The sequence below is a fragment of the Hemiscyllium ocellatum genome, unplaced genomic scaffold, assembly GCF_020745735.1.
Source record: "Hemiscyllium ocellatum isolate sHemOce1 unplaced genomic scaffold, sHemOce1.pat.X.cur. scaffold_764_pat_ctg1, whole genome shotgun sequence".
Lineage (NCBI taxonomy): Eukaryota > Metazoa > Chordata > Chondrichthyes > Orectolobiformes > Hemiscylliidae > Hemiscyllium > Hemiscyllium ocellatum.
Genome location: NW_026869222.1, coordinates 106,304 through 129,421, shown reverse-complemented (window position 1 = coordinate 129,421; position 23,118 = coordinate 106,304). Strand labels below are relative to the sequence as shown.

Sequence of the window (23,118 nt, the reverse complement as noted above, 5' to 3'; positions counted from 1 at the left end):
TACATTGGTCACCACCGCAGTCTGTCAGGAAACTGCGTGGTGTCTACCTGTGTTCATTGACGTTTATGGCTGAACTGTCCAGGATCGGACTATAGGCCAGTGAGAGATTGATGAGGGGTGTTGCCACACTCCAGGCCCTCCAGCAGCAGGGTGGAAACAGAGCACCTGAAAGGACAGTACCTGCTTCCACAGGAACACTGTGAGCCAGGTGAGTCCGAATAAACACATCATTTGAACTGAACACAGTGGAGCTCTGATAATTTTTGACAAGTCTCTCCAATCTATATTTACAAATGTAACATTTTCACAAGTGAAAATAAAATACTGCTTTCAATTAGGGGTGCTTCATTTGTTCTGGTCTCTACAACATCATCCGAAATAAATAGCCAGCCTTCGAATCAGCCAGGCAATTCTGACAGTCAGTGCGGCACTCCGTTAGCACTGACCCTGTAACAGTGCGGCGCTCCCTCAGTGCTGACCCTCTGACACATGGTGCCCCAGCTGCTGTTAGCTGCAGTGCTGTCCCTGGGTTACTGGCACCCACTAAAGCAATGAACTTACCGGGAGTGAGGTGTGCAGATGGCAATGTTTACTCGTGCAGTCTCTGAGAAATGTTCACTTTCTAACACTGTCCCCACCGCCCCCCCCAACCCACACACACTGCCCTACCCCTCCCTGTCACACACACATAGCCAGCCTGCCTCAGACACACAAGCACAGTCACACGTTCTCTCAAATCAGATGGACTGGGTCCATGAGCAATGGCTGACAAGATATACAATCACTGGCAATTTTATATATTTTTAAAACAAAGTGTTAGGGAAAAAAAAGACATTTTAAAAGACAAATCTAAAATCCTGTACACATTAACCCATCCCCACCCTCCCCACCTCTTCAGACATTTCCCAATGATATCTCGAGACAGTCTTTGGTGCAATAAATTAAAAAAAAGACAAGCTAATTGTCACTATGCTCTGAAATTAATGCTTTCTCACGTCTCTCCTATTGTAATTTGAAACTCCATCTCTCCCAGAGTCTTTTTCTCAGATACAATCACAAACCGTGTGTGTGGAATAGAGACCAGAGATGGCTGGGTGCCATTAATACTGAACACTACATTGTTATTCTAAGTCTTCCCCACTTTTCCCCCACACCTCAAACTAGGAAGGAAGGGGGAAAACAGAGAATGTGACACTCAGCAGTCTCCAGACAAGTCAAGATGTGTCACACCAGGAACTCCCCGATCTCTCACGTGTACACCACATTGATTCTTCCAAAGGAACCAGAAATCAGTGTAATGTGCGGGAAGAGGAATATATGCCACAGAGAGGTTCACAGAAAAGAAAGGCCATAGAAAGACTGAGGGGAAACAGAGACCAGGGAGCAAGGGACAAACAGAAGGGCAAGGTGGAATGAGGGACAGAGAGAATGCGCAGACTCTGGCTGGCTGATTACTCAGGAAGGGAGAGGGAGGCGAAAGGATCCCAGAAGCTCGTCTTTCTTTCTTTACCACATTAATCAGGTCACCTCACATCAGTATTTACAAAACTAACAATGGAATCAGAAAATGGGGGCAGAGTGTTAAAGCGCAGGATCGTGGACAAGGTGGAGTGAGCTGGAGCCTGAGGGAAGACGGGGGGTGGGGGAAGAGAGAGAGAGAAATATTGGGGGTGAAGTGAGTGAGGGAGACGCAAAAGGAAACTGCTCCTGGAGACATTGAGATCAGAACTCCACCATTACCTCAAGCTCATAAAAAAACAAAACAGCCCTTTGAAGCTCTGGCACAGACTATTAAATAAATAAAACAATTTTACAATTACAGTTGAGCTCAGATTAGAAAGTTGCAATGAAATACTCAGGGATCCACCCCGCTCCCACCCCTGACCCATGCAGCACTTGATCAACGTTATGGCTTTTATTAATTTCCGTCTGTATATAATATATAGATTTTTCCTTCCTGTCTGTGTCAAGTTATCATCAGGACGTGGCTGCGGAGCTTTGTGGTGGGCAGAAGCCCATCATGGGCGTGCTGTCTGGCTCGGGCCTGTAGCGATGCTGGTTCGGAGGCCTCGGTGGGCTCTCAGTGTCAGGGCCCTGTGGCACTGCAGGAGGGTAAAGGCCGTGCCCAGGTAAGGCGGTCCTAGTCCGAAGGTGCAAGCCTGAAGGTCCTCGCTGGGTGGAGTCCGGACTCTGGGGAGAGAGGAGGAGGAAGGCGGCGTGAGCTGAAGAGGCAGCCTCAGGTGCCAGGGTCGGGGAGCCAGGCAGCAGCTGGCGATGGTGTTGGTGGTGGTGATGGTAATGGCGCTGCTGTAGTGGCATTGGCACTCTGGCAGTCCCGTGGCGGTACAGGTGGTGCTCCTCGTTACCTTGGAGGTGCTGCTGCTGCTGCTGTGGTGGTGGTGGTAGCCCAGTGACGGGGTGAGGGGGCAGTGCTGGGTACAGGTTGCTGCTGCTGCTGCTGACTGGAGCGTGGCCACTGTTCCACAGCCACAGTGGATGGTGCACGGAAGGTGGCCGTGGAACCTGCAAACACAAAAACCAGCAACGTCAGAACTCACAAACCCCCGTCCACCGACACAGAGCCAGGCCCCCAGCCCCAGGCAGCTTGGAATCACTGCCCTCAGCTCAGGACCAGAGTGTCTGCTCCCTGATCACTGTCCACTCATCCCCAGTTACAGTCATCGAGTCCTACAGCACGGAGACAGGCGGGTCCAGGCCAGCGTAAACAACCAGCAATGCCAACCCCATTTCCCTGCACTTGGTCCATCTCCTTCCAGGTCTAAAAGGGTGGTGCTGGAAAAGCAGAACAGGTCAAGCAGCTTCTGAGGAGCAGGACAGTCAACATTTCGGGTATTCCTGATGAAGGGCTTATGCTTGAAATGTCAACCTTCCTGCTCCTCGGAAGCTGCATGACCTGCTGTGCTTTTCCAGCAACACCCTTTTAGACATTGACACTCGAACATCTGCAGTCCTCACTTTCTCCCCTATCCTTCTAATCCTTTGCTATCCATGGATTTGTCCAAATGGCTTTTAAATGTTGTTAATGAACCCACCTCATTCCATATGTGTCCCACCCTGTGTGTACAAACCATTACCCTCAGGTTCCCTTTTATTCTTTCCCCTCTAACCTTAAACGGACACCTTCTAGTCCTTGAATTCCCAACCCTGGGAAAAAGACTGAGTGTATTCACCCTGTCACACTATTCACACACCAATAAAAACATTATTGAGGAGAATACGGAGATACAGGCTATTAGACTAGACACGTTAAAGGTGCATAAGGAGGAGCTGGTAGCAATTCTGCAAAGTGTGAAAATAGATAAGTCCCCTGGGCCAAATGGGATTTATCCTCGGATTCTCTGGGAAGCCTGGGAGGAGATTACTGAGCCTTTGGCTTTGATCTTTATGTCATCATTGTCCACAAGAATAGTGCCAGCAGACTGGAGGATAGCAAATGTTGTTCCCTTGTTCAAGAAGGGGAGTAGAGACAACCCTGGTAATTATAGATCTGTGAGTCTTACTTCAGTTGTGGGTAAAGTGTTGGAAATGGTTGTAAGAGATAGGATTTATAATCATCTAAAAGGAATCATTTGATAAGAGATAGTCAGCACAGTTTTGTGAAGGGTAGGTCATGCCTCACAAACCTTACTGAGTTCTTTGAGAAAGTGACCAAACAGGTGGATGGGGGTAGTGGTTGATGTGGTGTATATGGATTTCAGGAAGGTGTTTGATAAGGTTCCCCACGGTAGGCTATTGCAGTAAATACGGAGGCCTGGGATTGAGGGGGATTTCGTGGTTTGGGTCAGAGATTGGTGAGCTGAAAGAAGACAGAGGGTGGTGGTTGATGGGAAATGTTCATCCTAGAGTTCAGTTATTAGTGGGGTACTGCCAGGATCTGTTTGGGGGCCACTGCTGTTTGTCATTTTTATAAATGAACTGGATGAGGGCGTAGAAGGATGGGTTAGTAAATTTGTGGAAGACATTAAGGTCGGTGGGGTTGTGGATAGTGCTGAAGGATGTTGTAGGTTACAGTGGGACATAGAAAAGCTGCAGAGCTGGGCTGAGAGATGGCAAATGAGAGGTTTCCAAATGTAGAAAAGTGTGAGGTGACCCACTTTGGAAGGAGTAACAGGAATGCAGAGTACTCAGCTAATGGTAAGATTCTTAGTAGTATAGATGGGCAGAAAGATCTCGGTGTCCATGTACATAGACCCCTGAAAGTTGCCACCCAGATTGATAGGGTTGTTAGGAAGACGTACGGTGTGTTAGCTTTTATTGGGAGAGGGATTGAGTTTCGGAGCCATGAGATCATGCTGTAGCTGTACAAAACTCTGGTGCAGTCGCACTTGGAGTATTGTGTACAGTTCTGGTCACCGCGTTATAGGAAGGATGTGGAAGCTTTGGAAAAGGTGCAGAGGAGATTTACCGGGATGTTGCCTGGTCAGGAGGGAAGCTCTTATGAGGAAAGGCTGAGGAACTTGAGGCTGTTCTCATTAGAGAGAAGGTGGTAGAGAGGTGACATACAGGATCATCAGAGGGTTAGATCGGGTGGGCAGGAGAGCCTTTTTCCTCAGATGGTGATGGTTAGCACGAGGGGCATAGCTTTAAATTGAGGGATGATAGATATAGGACAGATATCAGAGGTAGTTTCTTTACTCAGAGTAGTAGGGGCATAGAACGCACTGTCTGTAACAGTAGTAAACTCGCCAACTTTTAAGGGCATTGAAATGATCATTGGATAGGCACATGGATGATAATGGAACAGTGTAGATTAGATGGTCTTCAGATTGGTTTCACAGGTCGGTGCAACATTGAGGGCCGAAGGGCCTAGACTGCGCTGTAATGTTCTATGTTCTAACCATACCTCTCAAGATCTTATACACTTCTGTAAGATCCCCCCTCAGTACCCGATGTTCTAAAGAAAGAAGTCCAAGTTAGTCCAACCTCTCCCTATAACTCAGACTCTTGAGTCCTGACAACATCATTGTAAATCTCTTCTGCACTCTTTCCAGTTTAATAACATCCTTCCTATCGCAAAGTGACAAAATGGAACAGAGACAGACAGAGAGAGGTGGGAAATCAGTCAGGGATCCTGCTCTTGATCACTGTCCAGTGATCCCTGGGTGTGAGTGAGAGAGAGAGAGAGAGAGAGAGAGGTGGGGGGGAAATCAGCCAGGGATCCTGCTCCTGATCACTGCCCAGTGATCCCTGGGTTAGAGAGAGAGGGGGGAAATCAGCCAGGGATCCTGCTCCTGATCACTGCCCAGTGATCCCTGGGTTAGAGAGAGAGAAGGGGGGGAAAAATCAGCCAGGGTTCCTGCTCCTGATCACTGCCCAGTGACCCCTGGGTTAGAGAGAGGGGGTATCCTGTATTTAACGTATGAGCATTGTCCAACGAGGGGTGTAATGGCTTGTCTCCTGGAATGGACGGAATATAGTGATTCAGCCCTCCTGCCTGATCCCCTATTCAATCAGATCAAGGTTGAACTGCAAGTGGTCCTGTTTTGGAATCTCCTCTCCTTCTAGAGGATAGAAAGTTTCTCAACTCCTCTGAATACTGCTAGAGATCTCAATGAGGTCATCATTTCACCTCAAGGGAAAAGCAGCAAGCAGGGTCAGTCTGTAAGTGCTAACTGCACTGGGTATGGAAAACGGCTGCCTGGCACCTGGCCCATAGCCAGCAGTGTACACCACAGACAATCGTGTGCTTGCAGGTTTGTGTGCCTGAATCTGACTGTGTGTGTGTGTGCACGCCTGCCCAACGGGCTGCAATGGAGGCACAGACACTGGAGGAAGGCAGGGAGCTGACTCTGTCACGAGTGCCCTCTCAGCCCATGCACTCTGACCTGCTTGCTGTCCAATTTCACAGTATCAAATCGGTCTTAAAAGGTGTGTGTGGCAGACACTTGGGGTAGCCACTGGTCCCGTTCTGGAGCTGAACGCCAGGAACTGCAAAAACCTTCATCTACACACTGAGGATGTTGTCTGATATTCGAGGAAGATCGGGAGGGGAGGGATGAGGCTCATTGCCCTGTTTGTGGTTAGTCCCAGTGGATAGTGCATGTGTATTCCCACGGTGCGGGGCTTACTGCCATACCTCACTGGAACTGAGAGCATGCAGACTGGGTTGAAAGACTGAATGGAAAGCATTGCTTTCGAATGTTCCCATCTCAGCCGCAGAGACACTCCAAACCCTCTCTCCCCAAACACTGAGGGATGCAGCAATTCAAACACAGCCGCAGGAAGTTGGCCATCATGGACAGCACACCATCACCATTGGCACACTGGGCACAGGGAGTTAGCCACTTCCCACAGCATGAAGAGGAGGAGGAGACAAATTTAACACACACACACACACACACACACACACACACACGAAGGCAGAAAGGTCAAGATCAGAGGGAAGGGGGGAGAGAGAGAAGGCAATCAAACAAGCAGGAACTAACACACACATCTACATCCAGGTAGAGAGACACGCACAAACACACGTACATCTAGAAAGACACATATACGTACATCTAGATATAGACACGCACAAACATGAAAATCTAGACAGAGAGACAGACAGACAGACACACATTAAACACAAGTAAGAAAGACACGCACATCGTGAGGGAGACAGACACACACTAAGACAGAGACACTAATTAACGTAAGTTGATTCGCATAAACATATATATAAGCAGACACACAGAATGAAGACAAACACAATTCAGAATCAGTGCATTTACACTCAAGATGAAAAGAAGATAGATGTTCACTGGGATCCAGGACCCTGAAAAGACGGTCTCCAATACTTTGTCTCTTCAAAATGTTCAACTCAAGAAAGATCTCTGTGCATTGTCTCTGCTTCCATTCGGAGTCACATCTGAAAGATAGCACCTGTGGGAAGGTAGGGAGAGTGGGAGGGAGGGAGAGTGGGAGGGCAGAAACTTGTGGAAGATGAGAATTGTTTGTCACAGGCTTCTCTGTTCTGCTCTGCTTCTGGCTCCAAGGGCACGTTGGAAACTGCTGGCAAGTCTTCACTGTGGCAGATATGCTGTGTGGCACTGAAGGCCGGGGATTGGTAAAGGGACCAGCTTGGCAATGGCCCAACAGCCACCCACTCAACCCCCACCATGCACTGCTCGAAGGCTACATGATTGAGCCGAGAGGTTCGGAGATTCCGTACCTGTGGACTGTGCATTTCATAGTCTGTTTGAGCTTCGGTGCCATTGCAGTAGCGGCTGGTGTACCGTTGATTCGGGTTGTCACTTGAAGACCCACTGGAACCACCTGAGAGTAGGAACGGTGAATGGTTAGCAGAGGAGATGCCCAGGAGCAGGTACACGTGGGGAGCACAAGGGAGAGACAGGAGACAATAAAACAGTAAAACTGAGCACACACAGACAGCACAAATATACGGCACATCCAGCCAACAATGGCACCACAAAAAAAGCTGGAAGTGAAAGAAAATGTACAAGTGGCTGGGGAGGAAAACCGTAATCCACTGTCACGTCACTGTCGATCAACAATCCCAAAGGGAAACCGGTAACTCAATCAAAACTCAGCATTCAACTAAACAATAGGGGACCAGTGCAGTGTGACAACTATACAACCAAAACACACAAGACGTAACACACCCAAACCACCGGACTACATCCCAGTGTTATACAGTGACAGACCTGTTCCCATCAGTACTGTACCCCAGTGTTATACAGGGACAGACCTGTCCCCACCAGTACTGTACCCCAGTGTTATACAGTGACAGGCCTGTCCCCACCAGTACTGTACCCCAGTGTTATACAGTGACAGACCTGTCCCCCACCAGTACTGTACCCCAGTGTTATACAGTGACAGGCCTGTCCCCACCAGTACTGTACCCCAGTGTTATACAGTGACAGGCCTGTCCCCACCAGTACTGTACCCCAGTGTTATACAGTGACAGGCCTGTCCCCATCAGTACTGTACCCCAGTGTTATACAGGGACAGACCTGTCCCCACCAGTACTGTACCCCAGTGTTATACAGTGACAGACCTGTCCCCCACCAGTACTGTACCCCAGTGTTATACAGTGACAGGCCTGTCCCCACCAGAATTGTTCCACTATGTTGTACAGGGTCAGACCAGCCCCCTCCAGTACCATACCCTCGTGTTATACAAAGACAGTGCGGACCCCAGCAGTATTGTACCCCAGTGTTTTACTGGGATAGACGTGTCCCCAGCAGTACTGTCCCACTGTGTTACCACCAGACCTGTCCCTGCCAGTACTGAAACCCAGTATTTTACTGGAATAGACCTGTCCCCAGCAGGACTGTACCCCAGTGTTATACCAGGGACAGACCTGTCCCCCACCAGAATGGTACACCAGTGTTGTACAGTGACAGTCCTGTCCCCACCAGTAATGCACCCCAGTGTTATACCAGGGACAGACCTGTCCCCACCAGTACTGTACCCCAGTGTTATACCAGGGACAGACCTGTCCTCGCCAGTACTGTACCCCAGTGTTATACCAGGGACAGACCGGTCCCCACCAGTACTGTACCCCAGTGTTATACCAGGGACAGACCTGTCCTCGCCAGTACTGTACCCCAGTATTATACAGTGACAGACCTGTCCCCACCAGTACTGTACCCCAGTGCTATACAGGGACAGACCTGTCCCCACCAGTACTGTACCCCAGAGTTATACAGCGACAGCCCTGTCCCCACCAGAATTGTTCCACTATGTTGTACAGGGTCAGACCAGCCCCCTCCAGTACCATACCCTCGTGTTATACAAAGACAGTGCGGACCCCAGCAGTATTGTACCCCAGTGTTTTCCTGGGATAGACGTGTCCCCAGCAGTACTGTCCCACTGTGTTACCACCAGACCTGTCCCTGCCAGTATTGTACCCCTGTATTTTACTGGAATAGACATGTCCCCAGCAGTACTGTACCCCAGTGTTATACTATGACAGACCTGTCCCCCACCAGAATGGTACACCAGTGTTGTACAGTGACAGTCCTGTCCCCACCAGTAATGCACCCCAGTGTTATACCAGGGACAGACCTGTCCCCACCAGGACTGGACCCCAGTGTAAAACAGGGACAGACCTGTGCCTACCAGTACTGTACCCCAGTGTTATACAGTGACAGATCTGTCCCCACCAGTACTGTACCCCAGTGTTATACAGTGACAGACCTGTCCCCACCAGAACTGTTCCACTACGTTATACTGACAGACCTGTTCTGTACCCCAGTCGTATACAGTGACACACCTGTCCCCACCAGTACTGTACCCAAGTGTTATACAGGGTCAGACCTGTCCCCACCCATACTGTACCCCGGTGTTATACAGTGCCAGACCAGTCCCCCACCAGTACTGTACCCCAGTGTTATACAGGGAAAGACCTGTCCCACCAGTATTGTAGCCCACTGTTATATAGCGACAGGCCTGTCCCCACCAGTCCTGTACCCCAGTGTTATACAGGGACAGACCTGTTCCCACTAGTTAAAAGGTAAAAACAATGACTGCAGATGCTGGAAACCAGATTCTGGATCAGTGGTGCTGGAAGAGCGCAGCAGTTCAGGCAGCATTCAACGAGCAGCGAAATCGACGTTTCGGGCAAAAGCCCTTCCTGATGAAGGGTTTTTGCCCGAAACTTAAACTTCACTGCTCGTTGGATGCTGCCTGAACTGCTGTGCTCTTCCAGCACCACTGATCCAGAATCTGTCCCCACTAGTACTGTACCCCAGTGTTATACAGGGACAGACCTGTCCCCACCAGCATTGTACCCCAGTGTTACACAGTGATAGACCTGTCCCCACCAGTACTGAACCCCAGTGTTACACAGTGACAGACCTGTCCCCACCAGTACTGTACCCCAGTGTTATACACTGACAGACCTGTCCCCACCAGTACTGTACCCCAGTGTTACACAGTGACAGACCTGTCCCCACCAGTACTGTACCCCAGTGTTATACAGTGACAGACCTGTCCCCATCAGTACTGTACCCCAGTGTTATACAGTGACAGACCTGTCCCCACCAGTACTGTACCCCAGTGTTATACAGTGACAGACCTGTCCCCACCAGTACTGTACCCCAGTGTTATACAGTGACAGACGTGTCCCCACCAGTACTGTATCGCAGTGTTATACAGTGACAGACCTGTCCCCATCAGTACTGTACCCCAGTGTTATACAGTGACAGACCCGTCCCCACCAGTACTGTATCCCAGTGTTATACAGTGACAGGCCTGTCCCCAACAGTACTGTACCCCAGTGTTATACAGCGACAGACCTGTCCCCACCAGTACTGTACCCCAGTGATATATTGCGACAGACCTGTCCAAACCAGTACTGTACTGCAGTGTAAAACGGTGACAGAACTATCCCCACCTGCACTGCACCCAGTGATATACAGTGACAGGTACCTATCCACACCAGAACTGTACCCAAGTGTTCTATAGGGACAGACCTGTCCCCACCAGTACTGTTCAACTGTGTTATACAGGGACAGACCTGTCCCCACCAGTATTGTACCCCAGTGTTATACAGGGACAGACCTGTCCCCACCAGTTCTGTACCCCAGTGTTATACAGGGACAGACCTGTCCCCACCAGTTCTGTACCCCAGTGTTATACAGGGACAGACCTGTCCCCACCAGTACTGTACCCCAGTGCTATACAGCGACAGCCCTGTCCGCACCAGTACTGTTCCACTGTGTTATAGTGACAGACCTGTCCCCACCAGTACTGCACCCGTGTTACAGTGACAGGCCTGTCCCCACCAGTATTCATCAAAGAAACATCAAAGCAGCGCTTCACACGAGGCTCCAACAGCACTGATGATGTTCCCTAGCCAGGGAACGAAACGTTTGCAGCAAAAACTTCCAGCTCAGCGAGCAGAACCACAACAACAGACCTGTCCCCACCAGTACTGTACCCCAGTGCTACACAGACACAGACCTGTCCCCACCAGTACTGTATCACAGTGCTACACAGGGACAGACCTGTCCCCACCAGTACTCTACCCCAGTGATATACAGTGACAGACCTGTCCCCACCAGTACTGTACCCCAGTGCTTTACAGCAACAGCCCTGTCTGCACCAGTACAGTTCCACTGTATCATACAGTGACAGCCCTGTCCCCAACAGTACCGCTCCACTGTGTTGTACAGCGACAGATCACACCGCTCTCCCCACCAGTACTGTACCCCAGTGTTAGACAGTTACAGACCTGTCCCAACCAGTACTGTACCCCAGTGGTAGACAGTGACAGACCTGTCCCTCCTACCCGTACTGAACCCCAGTGCTATACAGCGACAGCCCTGTCCACACTACTACTATTCCACTGTGTTATAGTGACAGACCTGCCCCCATCAGTACTGTAATCCAGTCGCATACAGCGACAGACCTGTCCCCACCAGTACTGTACCCCAGTGTTGTACAGTGACAGACCTGTCGCTACCTGTACTGTACCCCAGAGTTATACAGTGACAGACCTGTCCCCACCAGTACTGTACCCCAGTGTTTTACAGGGACAGACCTATCCCCACCAGTACTGTATCCCAGTGCAATACAGCAACAGGCCTGTCCGCACTAGTACTGTTCCACTTTGTTGTAGTGACAGACCTGTCCCCACCAGTACTATATCCCAGTGTTATACAGTGACAGACCTGTCCCCACCAGTACTATATCCCAGTGTTATACAGTGACAGACCTGTCCCCACCAGTACTGTACCCCAGTGCTATACAGTGACAGGCCTGTCCCCACCAGAATTGTTCCACTATGTTGTACAGGGTCAGACCAGCCCCACCAGTACCATACCCTCGTGATATACAAAGACAGTGCGGACCCCAGCAGTATTGTACCCCAGTGTTTTACTGGGATAGACGTGTCCCCAGCAGTACTGTCCCACTGTGTTACCACCAGACCTGTCCCTGCCAGTACTGAAACCCAGTGTTTTACTGGGATAGACGTGTCCCCAGCAGTACTGTCCCACTGTGTTACCACCAGACCTGTCCCTGCCAGTATTGTACCCCTGTATGTTACTGGAATAGACCTGTCCCCAGCAGTACTGTACCCCAGTGTTATACTATGACAGACCTGTCCCCCACCAGAATGGTACACCAGTGTTGTACAGTGACAGTCCTGTCCCCACCAGTAATGCACCCCAGTGTTATACCAGGGACAGACCTGTCCTCGCCAGTACTGTACCCCAGTGTTATACAGCGACAGACCGGTCCCCACCAGTACAGTACCCCAGTGTTTTACAGGGACAGACCTATCCCCACCAGTACTGTACCCCAGTGATATATTGCGACAGACCTGTCCAAACCAGTACTGTACTGCAGTGTAAAACGGTGACAGAACTATCCCCACCTGCACTGCACCCAGTGATATACAGTGACAGGTACCTATCCACACCAGTACTGTACCATGGTGTTCTATAGGGACAGACTTGTCCCCACCAGTACTATTCAACTGTGTTATACAGGGACAGACCTGTCCCCACCAGTATTGTACCCCAGTGTTATACAGGGACAGACCTGTCCCCACCAGTATTGTACCCCAGTGTTATACAGGGACAGACCTGCCCCACCAGTACTGTACCCCAGTGTTATACAGGGACAGACCCGTCCCCACCAGTACTGTACCCCAGTGTTATACAGTGACAGACCTGTCCCCACCAGTATTGTACCCCAGTGTTATACAGGGACAGACCTGTCACCACCAGTTCTGTACCCCAGTGTTACACAGGGACAGACCTGAACCCACCAGTACTGTACCCCAGTGTTGTACAGTGACAGACCTGTCGCTACCTGTACTGTACCCCAGTGATATACAGTGACAGACCCGTCCCCACCAGTACTGTACCCCAGTGTTATACAGACACAGACCCGTCCCCACCAGTACTGTATCACAGTACTACACAGGGACAGACCTGTCCCCACCAGTACTGTACCCCAGTGCTACACAGACACAGACCTGTCCCCACCAGTACTGTATCACAGTGCTACACAGGGACAGACCTGTCCCCACCAGTACTGTACCCCAGTGCTTTACAGCAACAGCCCTGTCTGCACCAGTACAGTTCCACTGTATCATACAGTGACAGCCCTGTCCCCAACAGTACCGCTCCATTGTGTTGTACAGCGACAGATCACACCGCTCTCCCCACCAGTACTGTACCCCAGTGTTAGACAGTGACAGACCTGTCCCAACCAGTACTGTACCCCAGTGGTAGACAGTGACAGACCTGTCCCAACCAGTACTGTACCCCAGTGGTAGACAGTGACAGACCTGTCCCTCCTACCCGTACTGAACCCCAGTGCTATACAGCGACAGCCCTGTCCACACTAGTACTGTTCCACTGTGTTATAGTGACAGACCTGCCCCCATCAGTACTGTAATCCAGTCGCATACAGCGACAGACCTGTCCCCACCAGTACTGTACCCCAGTGTTGTACAGTGACAGACCTGTCGCTACCTGTACTGTACCCCAGAGTTATACAGTGACAGACCTGTCCCCACCAGTACTGTACCCCAGTGTTTTACAGGGACAGACCTATCCCCACCAGTACTGTATCCCAGTGCAATACAGCAACAGGCCTGTCCGCACTAGTACTGTTCCACTTTGTTGTAGTGACAGACCTGTCCCCACCAGTACTATATCCCAGTGTTATACAGTGACAGACCTGTCCCCACCAGTACTGTACCCCAGTGCTATACAGTGACAGGCCTGTCCCCACCAGAATTGTTCCACTATGTTGTACAGGGTCAGACCAGCCCCACCAGTACCATACACTCGTGTTATACAAAGACAGTGCGGACCCCAGCAGTATTATACCCCAGTGTTTTACTGGGATAGACGTGTCCCCAGCAGTACTGTCCCACTGTGTTACCACCAGACCTGTCCCTGCCAGTACTGAAACCCAGTGTTTTACTGGGATAGACGTGTCCCCAGCAGTACTGTCCCACTGTGTTACCACCAGACCTGTCCCTGCCAGTATTGTACCCCTGTATGTTACTGGAATAGACCTGTCCCCAGCAGTACTGTACCCCAATGTTATACTATGACAGACCTGTCCCCCACCAGAATGGTACACCAGTGTTGTACAGTGACAGTCCTGTCCCCACCAGTAATGCACCCCAGTGTTATACCAGGGACAGACCTGTCCTCGCCAGTACTGTACCCCAGTGTTATACAGCGACAGACCGGTCCCCACCAGTACAGTACCCCAGTGTTTTACAGGGACAGACCTACCCCACCAGTACTGTACCCCAGTGATATATTGCGACAGACCTGTCCAAACCAGTACTATACTGCAGTGTAAAACGGTGACAGAACTATCCCCACCTGCACTGCACCCAGTGATATACAGTGACAGGTACCTATCCACACCAGTACTGTACCATGGTGTTCTATAGGGACAGACCTGTCCCCACCAGTACTATTCAACTGTGTTATACAGGGACAGACCTGTCCCCACCAGTACTGTATCCCAGTGTTATACAGGGACAGACCTGTCCCCACCAGTTCTGCACCCCAGTGTTATACAGGGACAGACCTGTCCCCACCAGTACTGTATCCCAGTGTTATACAGTGACAGACCTGTCCCCACCAGTACTGTATCCCAATGCTATACAGCGACAGCCCTGTCCCCACAAGAATTGTTCCATTACGTTGTACAGGATCAGACCTGCCCCCTCCAGGATCGTACCCTAGTGTTATACAAAGACGATCTTGTCCCCACCAGCACTGTACCCCAGTCTTTTACTGGGATAGATGTGTTCCCAGCACAACTGTCCCACTGTGTTACCACCAATACGGTACCCCAGTGTTATACAGTGACAGACCTATCCGACCAGTACTGTATCCCAGTGTTATACAGTGACAGTCCTGTCCCCACCAGTACTGTATCACAGTGCTACACAGGGACAGACCTGTCCCCACCAGTACTGTATCACAGTGTTACACAGGGACAGACCTGTCCGCACCAGTACTGTACCCCAGTGATATACAGTGACAGACCTGTCCCCACCAGTACTGTATCCCAGTGCTTTACAGCAACAGCCCTGTCTGCACCAATACAGTTCCACTGTGTTATAGTGACAGACCTGTCCCCACCAGTACTGCTCCACTGTGTTGTACAGCGACAGATCGCACCGCTCTCCCCAGCTGTACTATACCCAGTGTTAGACAGTGACAGACCTGTCCCCACCAGTACTGTACCCCAGTGCTATACAGTGACAGCCCTGTCCGCACCAGTACTGTTCCACTGTGTTATAGTGACAGACCTGTCCCCACCAGTACTGTACCCGTGTTACAGTGACAGGCCTGTCCCCACCAGGTTTGTACCCCAGTGTTTTACAGGGACAGACCCGTCCCCACCAGTACTGTACCCCAGTGTTATACAGGGACAGACCTGTCCCCACCAGTTCTGTACCCCAGTGTTATACAGTGACAGTCCTGTCCCCACCAGTACTGTACCCCAGTGTTATACAGGGACAGACCTGTCCCCACCAGTACAGTACCCCAGTGTTTTACAGTGACAGTCCTGTCCCCACCAGTACTGTACCCCAGTGTTATACAGACACAGACCTGTCCCCACCAGTACTGTTCACTAGTGCTACACAGCGACAGCTCTGTCGCTACCTGTACTGTTCCACTGTGTTGTACAGCGACAGACCTGTCCCCACCAGTACTGTACCCCAGAGTTATACAGTGACAGACCTGTCCCCAGCAGTACTGTACCCCAGTGTAATATAGTGACAGACTGGTCCCCACCAGTACTGTACCCCAGTGTTATACAGTGACAGACCTGTCCCCACCAGTACTGTACCCGTGTTACAGTGACAGACCTGTCCCCACCAGTTCTGTACCCCAGTGTTATACAGTGACAGACCGGTCCGCACCAGTACTGTATCCCAGTGTTATACAGTGACAGGCCTGTCCCCACCAGTTCTGTATCCCAGTGTAATACAGCGACAGCCCTGTCCACATCAGTACTGTTCCACTGTGTTATAGTGACAGACCTGCCCCCATCAGTACTGTAACCCAGTCGCATACAGTGACAGACCTGTCCCCACCAGTACTGTTCACTAGTGCTACACAGCGACAGCCCTGTCGCTACCTGTAGAGTTCCACTGTGTTGTACAGCGACAGACCTGTCCCCACCAGTACTGTACCCCAGTGATATATTGCGACAGACCTGTCCAAACCAGTACTGTACTGCAGTGTAAAACGGTGACAGAACTATCCCCACCTGCACTGCACCCAGTGATATACAGTGACAGGTACCTATCCACACCAGTACTGTACCCAAGTGTTCTATAGGGACAGACCTGTCCCCACCAGTACTGTTCAACTGTGTTATACAGGGACAGACCTGTCCCCACCAGTATTGTACCCCAGTGTTATACAGGGACAGACCTGCCCCACCAGTACTGTACCCCAGTGTTATACAGGGACAGACCTGCCCCACCAGTACTGTACCCCAGTGTTATACAGGGACAGACCCGTCCCCACCAGTACTGTACCCCAGTGTTATACAGGGACAGACCTGAACCCACCAGTACTGTATCCCAGTGTTATACAGGGACAGACCTGTCCACACCAGTTCTGCACCCCAGTGTTATACAGGGACAGACCTGAACCCACCAGTACTGTATCCCTGTGTTATACAGGGACAGACCTGAACCCACCATTACTGTATCCCAATGCTATACAGCGACAGCCCTGTCCCCACAAGAATTGTTCCATTACGTTGTACAGGATCAGACCTGCCCCCTCCAGGACCGTACCCTAGTGTTATACAAAGACGATCTTGTCCCCACCAGCACTGTACCCCAGTCTTTTACTGGGATAGATGTGTTCCCAGCACAACTGTCCCACTGTGTTACCACCAATACGGTACCCCAGTGTTATACAGTGACAGACCTATCCGACCAGTACTGTATCCCAGTGTTATACAGTGACAGTCCTGTCCCCACCAGTACTGTACCCCAGTGTTATACAGACACAGACCCGCCCCCACCAGTACTGTATCACAGTGCTACACAGGGACAGACCTGTCCCCACCAGTACTGTATCACAGTGTTACACAGGGACAGACTTGTCCGCACCAGTACTGTACCCCAGTGATATACAGTGACAGACCTGTCCCCACCAGTACTGTACCCCAGTGTAATATAGTGACAGACTGGTCCCCACCAGTAGTGTACCCCAGTGTTATACAGTGACAGACCTGTCCCCACCAGTACTGTACACCAGTGTTATACAGTGACAGACCTGTCCCCACCAGTACTGTACCCCAGTGTTATACAGTGACAAACCTGTCCCCACCAGTACTATACCCGTGTTACAGTGACAGGCCTGTCCCCTCCAGGTTTGTACCCCAGTGCTATACAGCGACAGCCCTGTCCGCACCAGTACCGTTCCACTGTGTTATAGTGACAGACCTGCCACCACCAGTACTGTACCCGTGTTACAGTGACAGACCTGTCCCCACCAGTTCTGTACCCCAGTGTTATACAGTGACAGACCGGTCCGCACCAGTACTGTATCCCAGTGTTATGCAGTGACAGGCCTGTCCCCACCAGTTCTGTACCCCAGTGTTATACAGGGACAGACCTGTCCCCACCAGTACTGTATCCCAGTCGCATACAGTGACAGACCTGTCCCCACCAGTACTGTTCACTAGTGCTACACAGCGACAGCCCTGTCGCTACCTGTAGAGTTCCACTGTGTTGTACAGCGACAGACCTGTCCCCACCAGTACTGTACCCCAGTGTTGTACAGTGACAGACCTGTCCCCACCAGTACTGTACCCGTGTTCCAGTGACAGGCCTGTCCCCACCAGGTTTGTACCCCATTGTTATACAGGGACAGACCTGTCCCCACCAGTACTGTACCCCAGTGCTATACAGCGACAGCCCTGTCTGCACCAGTGCTGTTCCACTGTGTTATAGTGACAGACCTGTCCCCACCAGTACTGTACCCGCGTTACAGTGACAGACCTGTCCCCCACCAGTACTGTACCCCAGTGTAATAGAGCGACAGGCCTGTCTCCCACCAGTACTGTACCCCAGTGTTATACAGCGACAGCCCTGTCCCCACCAGAATTGTTCCACTATGTTGTACAGGTCAGACCAGCCCCCTCCAGTACCATACCCTCGTGTTATACAAAGACAGTGCGGACCCCAGCAGTATTGTACCCCAGTGTTTTACTGGGATAGACGTGTCCCCAGCAGTACTGTCCCACTGTGTTACCACCAGACCTGTCCCTGCCAGTACTGAAACCCAGTATTTTACTGGAATAGACCTGTCCCCAGCAGTACTGTACCCCAGTGTTATACCAGGGACAGACCTGTCCCCCACCAGAATGGTACACCAGTGTTGTACAGTGACAGTCTTGTCCCCACCACTAATGCACCCCAGTGTTATACCAGGGACAGACCTGTCCTCGCCAGTACTGTACCCCAGTGTTATACAGTGACAGACCTGTCCTCGCCAGTACTGTACCCCAGTGTTATACAGTGACAGACCTGTCCCCACCAGTACTGTACCCCAGTGTTATACAGGGACAGACCTGAACCCACCAGTACTGTATCCAAGTGTTATACAGGGACAGACCTGTCCCCACCAGTACTGTACCCCAGTGTTATACAGGGACAGACCTGAACCCACCAGTACTGTATCCCAGTGTTTTACAGGGACAGACCTGAACCTACCAGTACTGTATCCCAGTGTTATACAGGGACAGACCTGTCCCCACCAGTTCTGTACCCCAGTGTTATACAGGGACAGACCTGTCCCCACCAGTACTGTATCCCAGTGTTATACACTGACAGACCAGAACCCACCATTACTGTACCCCAGTGTTAGACAGTGACAGACCTGCCCCGACCAGTACTGTATCCCAGTGTTATACAGTGTCAGACCTGTCCCTCCCACCCGTACTGAACCCCAGTGCTATACAGCGACAGCCCTGTTCACACTAGTACTGTATCCCAGTGTAATACAGCAACAGCCCTGTCCACATCAGTACTGTTCCACTGTGTTATAGTGACAGACCTGCCCCCCATCAATACTGTAACCCAGTCGCATACAGTGACAGACCTGTCCCCACCAGTACTGTTCACTAGTGCTACACAGCGACAGCTCTGTCGCTACCTGTACTGTTCCACTGTGTTGTACAGCGACAGACCTGTCCCCACCAGTACTGTACCCCAGAGTTATACAGTAACAGACCTGTCCCCAGCAGTACTGCACCCCAGTGTAATATAGTGACAGACTGGTCCCCACCAGTACTGTACCCCAGTGTTATACAGTGACAGACCTGTCCCCACCAGTACTGTACACCAGTGTTATACAGTGACAGACCTGTCCCCACCAGTACTGTACCCCAGTGTTATACAGTGATAGACCTGTCCCCACCAGTACTATATCCCAGTGTTATACAGTGACAGACCTGTCCCCACCAGTACTGTACCCGTGTTACAGTGACAGGCCTGTCCCCTCCAGGTTTGTACCCCAGTGTTTTACAGGGATAGACCCGTCCCCACCAGTACTGTACCCCAGTGTTTTACAGGGATAGACCCGTCCCCACCAGTTCTGTACCCCAGTGTTATACAGTGACAGACCGGTCCCCACCAGTACTGTATCCCAGTGTTATACAGCGACAGGCCTGTCCCCACCAGTACTATACACCAGTGTTATACAGTGATAGACCTGTCCCCACCAGTACTGTACCCCAGAGTTATACAGTGACAGGCCTGTCCCCACCAGTACTGTATCCCAGTGCTATACAGCGACAGCCCTGTCCCCACCAGAATTGTTCCACTATGTTGTACAGGGTCAGACCAGCCCCCTCCAGTACCATACCCTCGTGTTATACAAAGACAGTGCGGACCCCAGCAGTATTGTACCCCAGTGTTTTACTGGGATAGACGTGTCCCCAGCAGTACTGTCCCACTGTGTTACCACCAGACCTGTCCCTGCCAGTATTGTACCCCTGTATTTTACTGGAATAGACCTGTCCCCAGCAGTACTGTACCCCAGTGTTATACTATGACAGACCTGTCCCCCACCAGAATGGTACACCAGTGTTGTACAGTGACAGTCCTGTCCCCACCAGTAATGCACCCCAGTGTTATACCAGGGGCAGACCTGTTCTCGCCAGTACTGTACCCCAGTGTTATACAGTGACAGACCTGTCCCCAACAGTACTGTACCCCAGTGTTATACAGGGACAGACCTGTCCCCGCCAGTACTGTATCCCAGTGTTATACCAGGGGCAGACCTGTCCTCGCCAGTACTGTACCCCAGTGTTATACAGGGACAGACCTGTCCCCACCAGTACTGTACCCCAGTGTTTTACAGTGACAGACCTGTCCCCACCAGTACTGTATCACAGTACTACACAGGGACAGACCTGTCCCCACCAGTACTGTACCCCGGTGCTTAACAGCAACAGCCCTGTCTGCACCAGTACAGTCCCACTGTATCATACAGTGACAGCCCTGTCCCCACCAGTGCTGTACCCGAGCGTGATACAGTGACAGACCTGTCCCCACCAGTACTGCTCCACTGTGTTGTACAGCGACAGATCGCACCGCTCTCCCCAGCTGTACTGTACCCAGTGTTAGACAGTGACAGACCTGTCCCAACCAGTACTGTACCCCAGTGTTAGACAGTGACAGACCTGCCCCGACCAGTACTGTATCCCAGTGTTATACAGTGTCAGACCTGTCCCTCCCACCCGTACTGAACCCCAGTGCTATACAGCAACAGCCCTGTCCACACTAGTACTGTTCCACTGTGTTATAGTGACAGACCTGCCCCCCATCAGTACTGTAACCCAGTCGCATACAGTGACAGACCTGTCCCCACCAGTAATGTTCACTAGTGCTACACAGCGACAGCCCTGTCGCTACCTCTACTGTTCCACTGTGTTGGACAGCGACAGACCTGTCCCCACCAGTACTGTACCCCAGTGTTGTACAGTAACAGACCTGTCCCCACCAGTACTGTACCCCAGAGTTATACAGTGACAGACCTGTCCCCAGCAGTACTGCACCCCAGTGTAATATAGTGACAGACCGGTCCCCACCAGTACTGTACCCGTGTTACAGTGACAGGCCTGTCCCCACCAGGTGTGTACCCCAGTGTTATACAGGACAGACCTGTCCCCACCAGTACTGTACCCCAGTGCTATACAGCGACAGCCCTGTCCGCACCAGTGCTGTTCCACTGTGTTATAGTGACAGACCTGTCCCCACCAGTACTGTACCCACCAGGTTTGTACCCCAGTGTTATACAGCGACAGGCCTGTCCCCACCAGTACTGTACCCCAGTGTAATAGAGCGACAGGCCTGTCTCCCACCAGTACTGCACCCCAGTGTTTTACAGGGACAGACCTATCCCCACCAGTACTGCTCCACTGTGTTGTACAGCGACAGATCGCACCGCTCTCCCCAGCTGTACTGTACCCCAGTGTTAGACAGTGACAGACCTGTCCCAACCAGTACTGTACCCCAGTGTTAGACAGTGACAGACCTGTCCCTCCCACCCGTACTGAACCCCAGTGCTATACAGCGACAGCCCTGTCCACACTAGTAATGTTCCACTGTGTTATAGTGACAGACCTGCCCCCATCAGTACTGTAACCCAGTCGCATAGTGACAGACCTGTCCCCACAAGTACTGTTCACTAGTGCTACACAGCGACAGCCCTGTCGCTACCTGTACTGTTCCACTGTGTTGTACAGTGACAGACCTGTCCCCACCAGTACCGCACCCCAGTGTAATACAGTGACAGACCTGTCCCCACCAGTACTATACACCAGTGTTATACAGGGACAGACCTGTCCTCAGCAGTACTGTACCCCAGTGTTATACAGCGACAGACCTGTCCCCACCAGTACAGTACCCCAGTGTTTTACGGGGACAGACCTATCCCCACCAGTACTGTATCCCAGTGATATATTGCGACAGACCTGTCCAAACCAGACTGTACTGTACTGCAGTGTAAAACGGTGACAGAACTATCCCCACCTGCACTGCACCCAGTGATATACAGTGACAGGTACCTATCCACATCAGTACTGTACCCAAGTGTTCTATAGGGACAGACCTGTCCCCACCAGTACTGTTCAACTGTGTTATACAGGGACAGACCTGCCCCACCAGTACTGTACCCCAGTGTTATACAGGGACAGACCCGTCCCCACCAGTACTGTACCCCAGTGTTATACAGGGACAGACCTGTCCCCACCAGTATTGTACCCCAGTGTTATACAGGGACAGACCTGTCCCCACCAGTTGTGTACCCCAGTGTTATACAGTGACAGACCGGTCCCCATCAGTACTGTATCCCAGTGTTATACAGGGACAAACTTGAACCCACCATTACTGTATCCCAATGCTATACAGCGACAGCCCTGTCCCCACCAGAATTGTTCCATTACGTTGTACAGGATCAGACCTGCCCCCTCCAGGGCCGTACCCTAGTGTTATACAAAGACGATCTTGTCCCCACCAGTACTGTACCCCAGTGTTTTACTGGGATAGATGTGTTCCCAGCACAACTGTCCCACTGTGTTACCACCAATACGGTACCCCAGTGTTATACAGTGACAGACCATTACTGTATCCCAGTGTTATACAGTGACAGTCCTGTCCCCACCAGTACTGTACCCCAGTGTTATATAGTGACAGTCCTGTCCCCACCAGTACTGCACCCCAGTGTTATACAGTGACAGACCAGTACTGTATCCCAGTGTTATACATTGACAGTCCTGTCCCCACCAGTACTGTACCCCAGTGTTATACAGGGACAGACCTGTCCGCACCAGTACTGTACCCCAGTGATATACAGTGACAGATCTGTCCCCACCAGTACTGTACCCCAGTGCTTTACAGCAACAGCCCTGTCTGCACCAGTACAGTTCCACTGTATCATACAGTGACAGCCCTGTCCCCACCAGTGCTGTACCCGAGCGTTATACAGTGACAGACCTGTCCCCACCAGTACTGCTCCACTGTGTTGTACAGCGACAGATCGCACCGCTCTCCCCAGCTGTACTGTACCCCAGTGTTAGACAGTGACAGACCTGCCCCGACCAGTACTGTATCCCAGTGTTATACAG

At 51.3% G+C, this 23,118-nt stretch overlaps 1 protein-coding gene across 4 annotated transcripts in view; it reads right to left on the bottom strand.

Annotated features, from left to right (window-relative positions):
• Positions 1 to 680: 680 nt before the first annotated feature.
• Positions 681 to 23,118, bottom strand: part of LOC132814242 (dual specificity tyrosine-phosphorylation-regulated kinase 1A-like) — an 85,785-nt gene continuing 63,347 nt past the window's right edge. For 3 of the 4 annotated variants that reach the window (XM_060823435.1, XM_060823434.1, XM_060823433.1), the window contains exons 10-11: positions 7,172 to 7,275; positions 681 to 2,523 (exon numbers count right to left, since the gene is read on the bottom strand). In XM_060823435.1, the coding sequence (XP_060679418.1) occupies positions 1,978 to 2,523; positions 7,172 to 7,275 (650 nt within the window). In that variant the 3' untranslated portion in view covers positions 681 to 1,977. The remainder of the gene's footprint in view (positions 2,524 to 7,171; positions 7,276 to 23,118) is intronic. The other variant, XM_060823436.1, reaches the window with a different exon arrangement.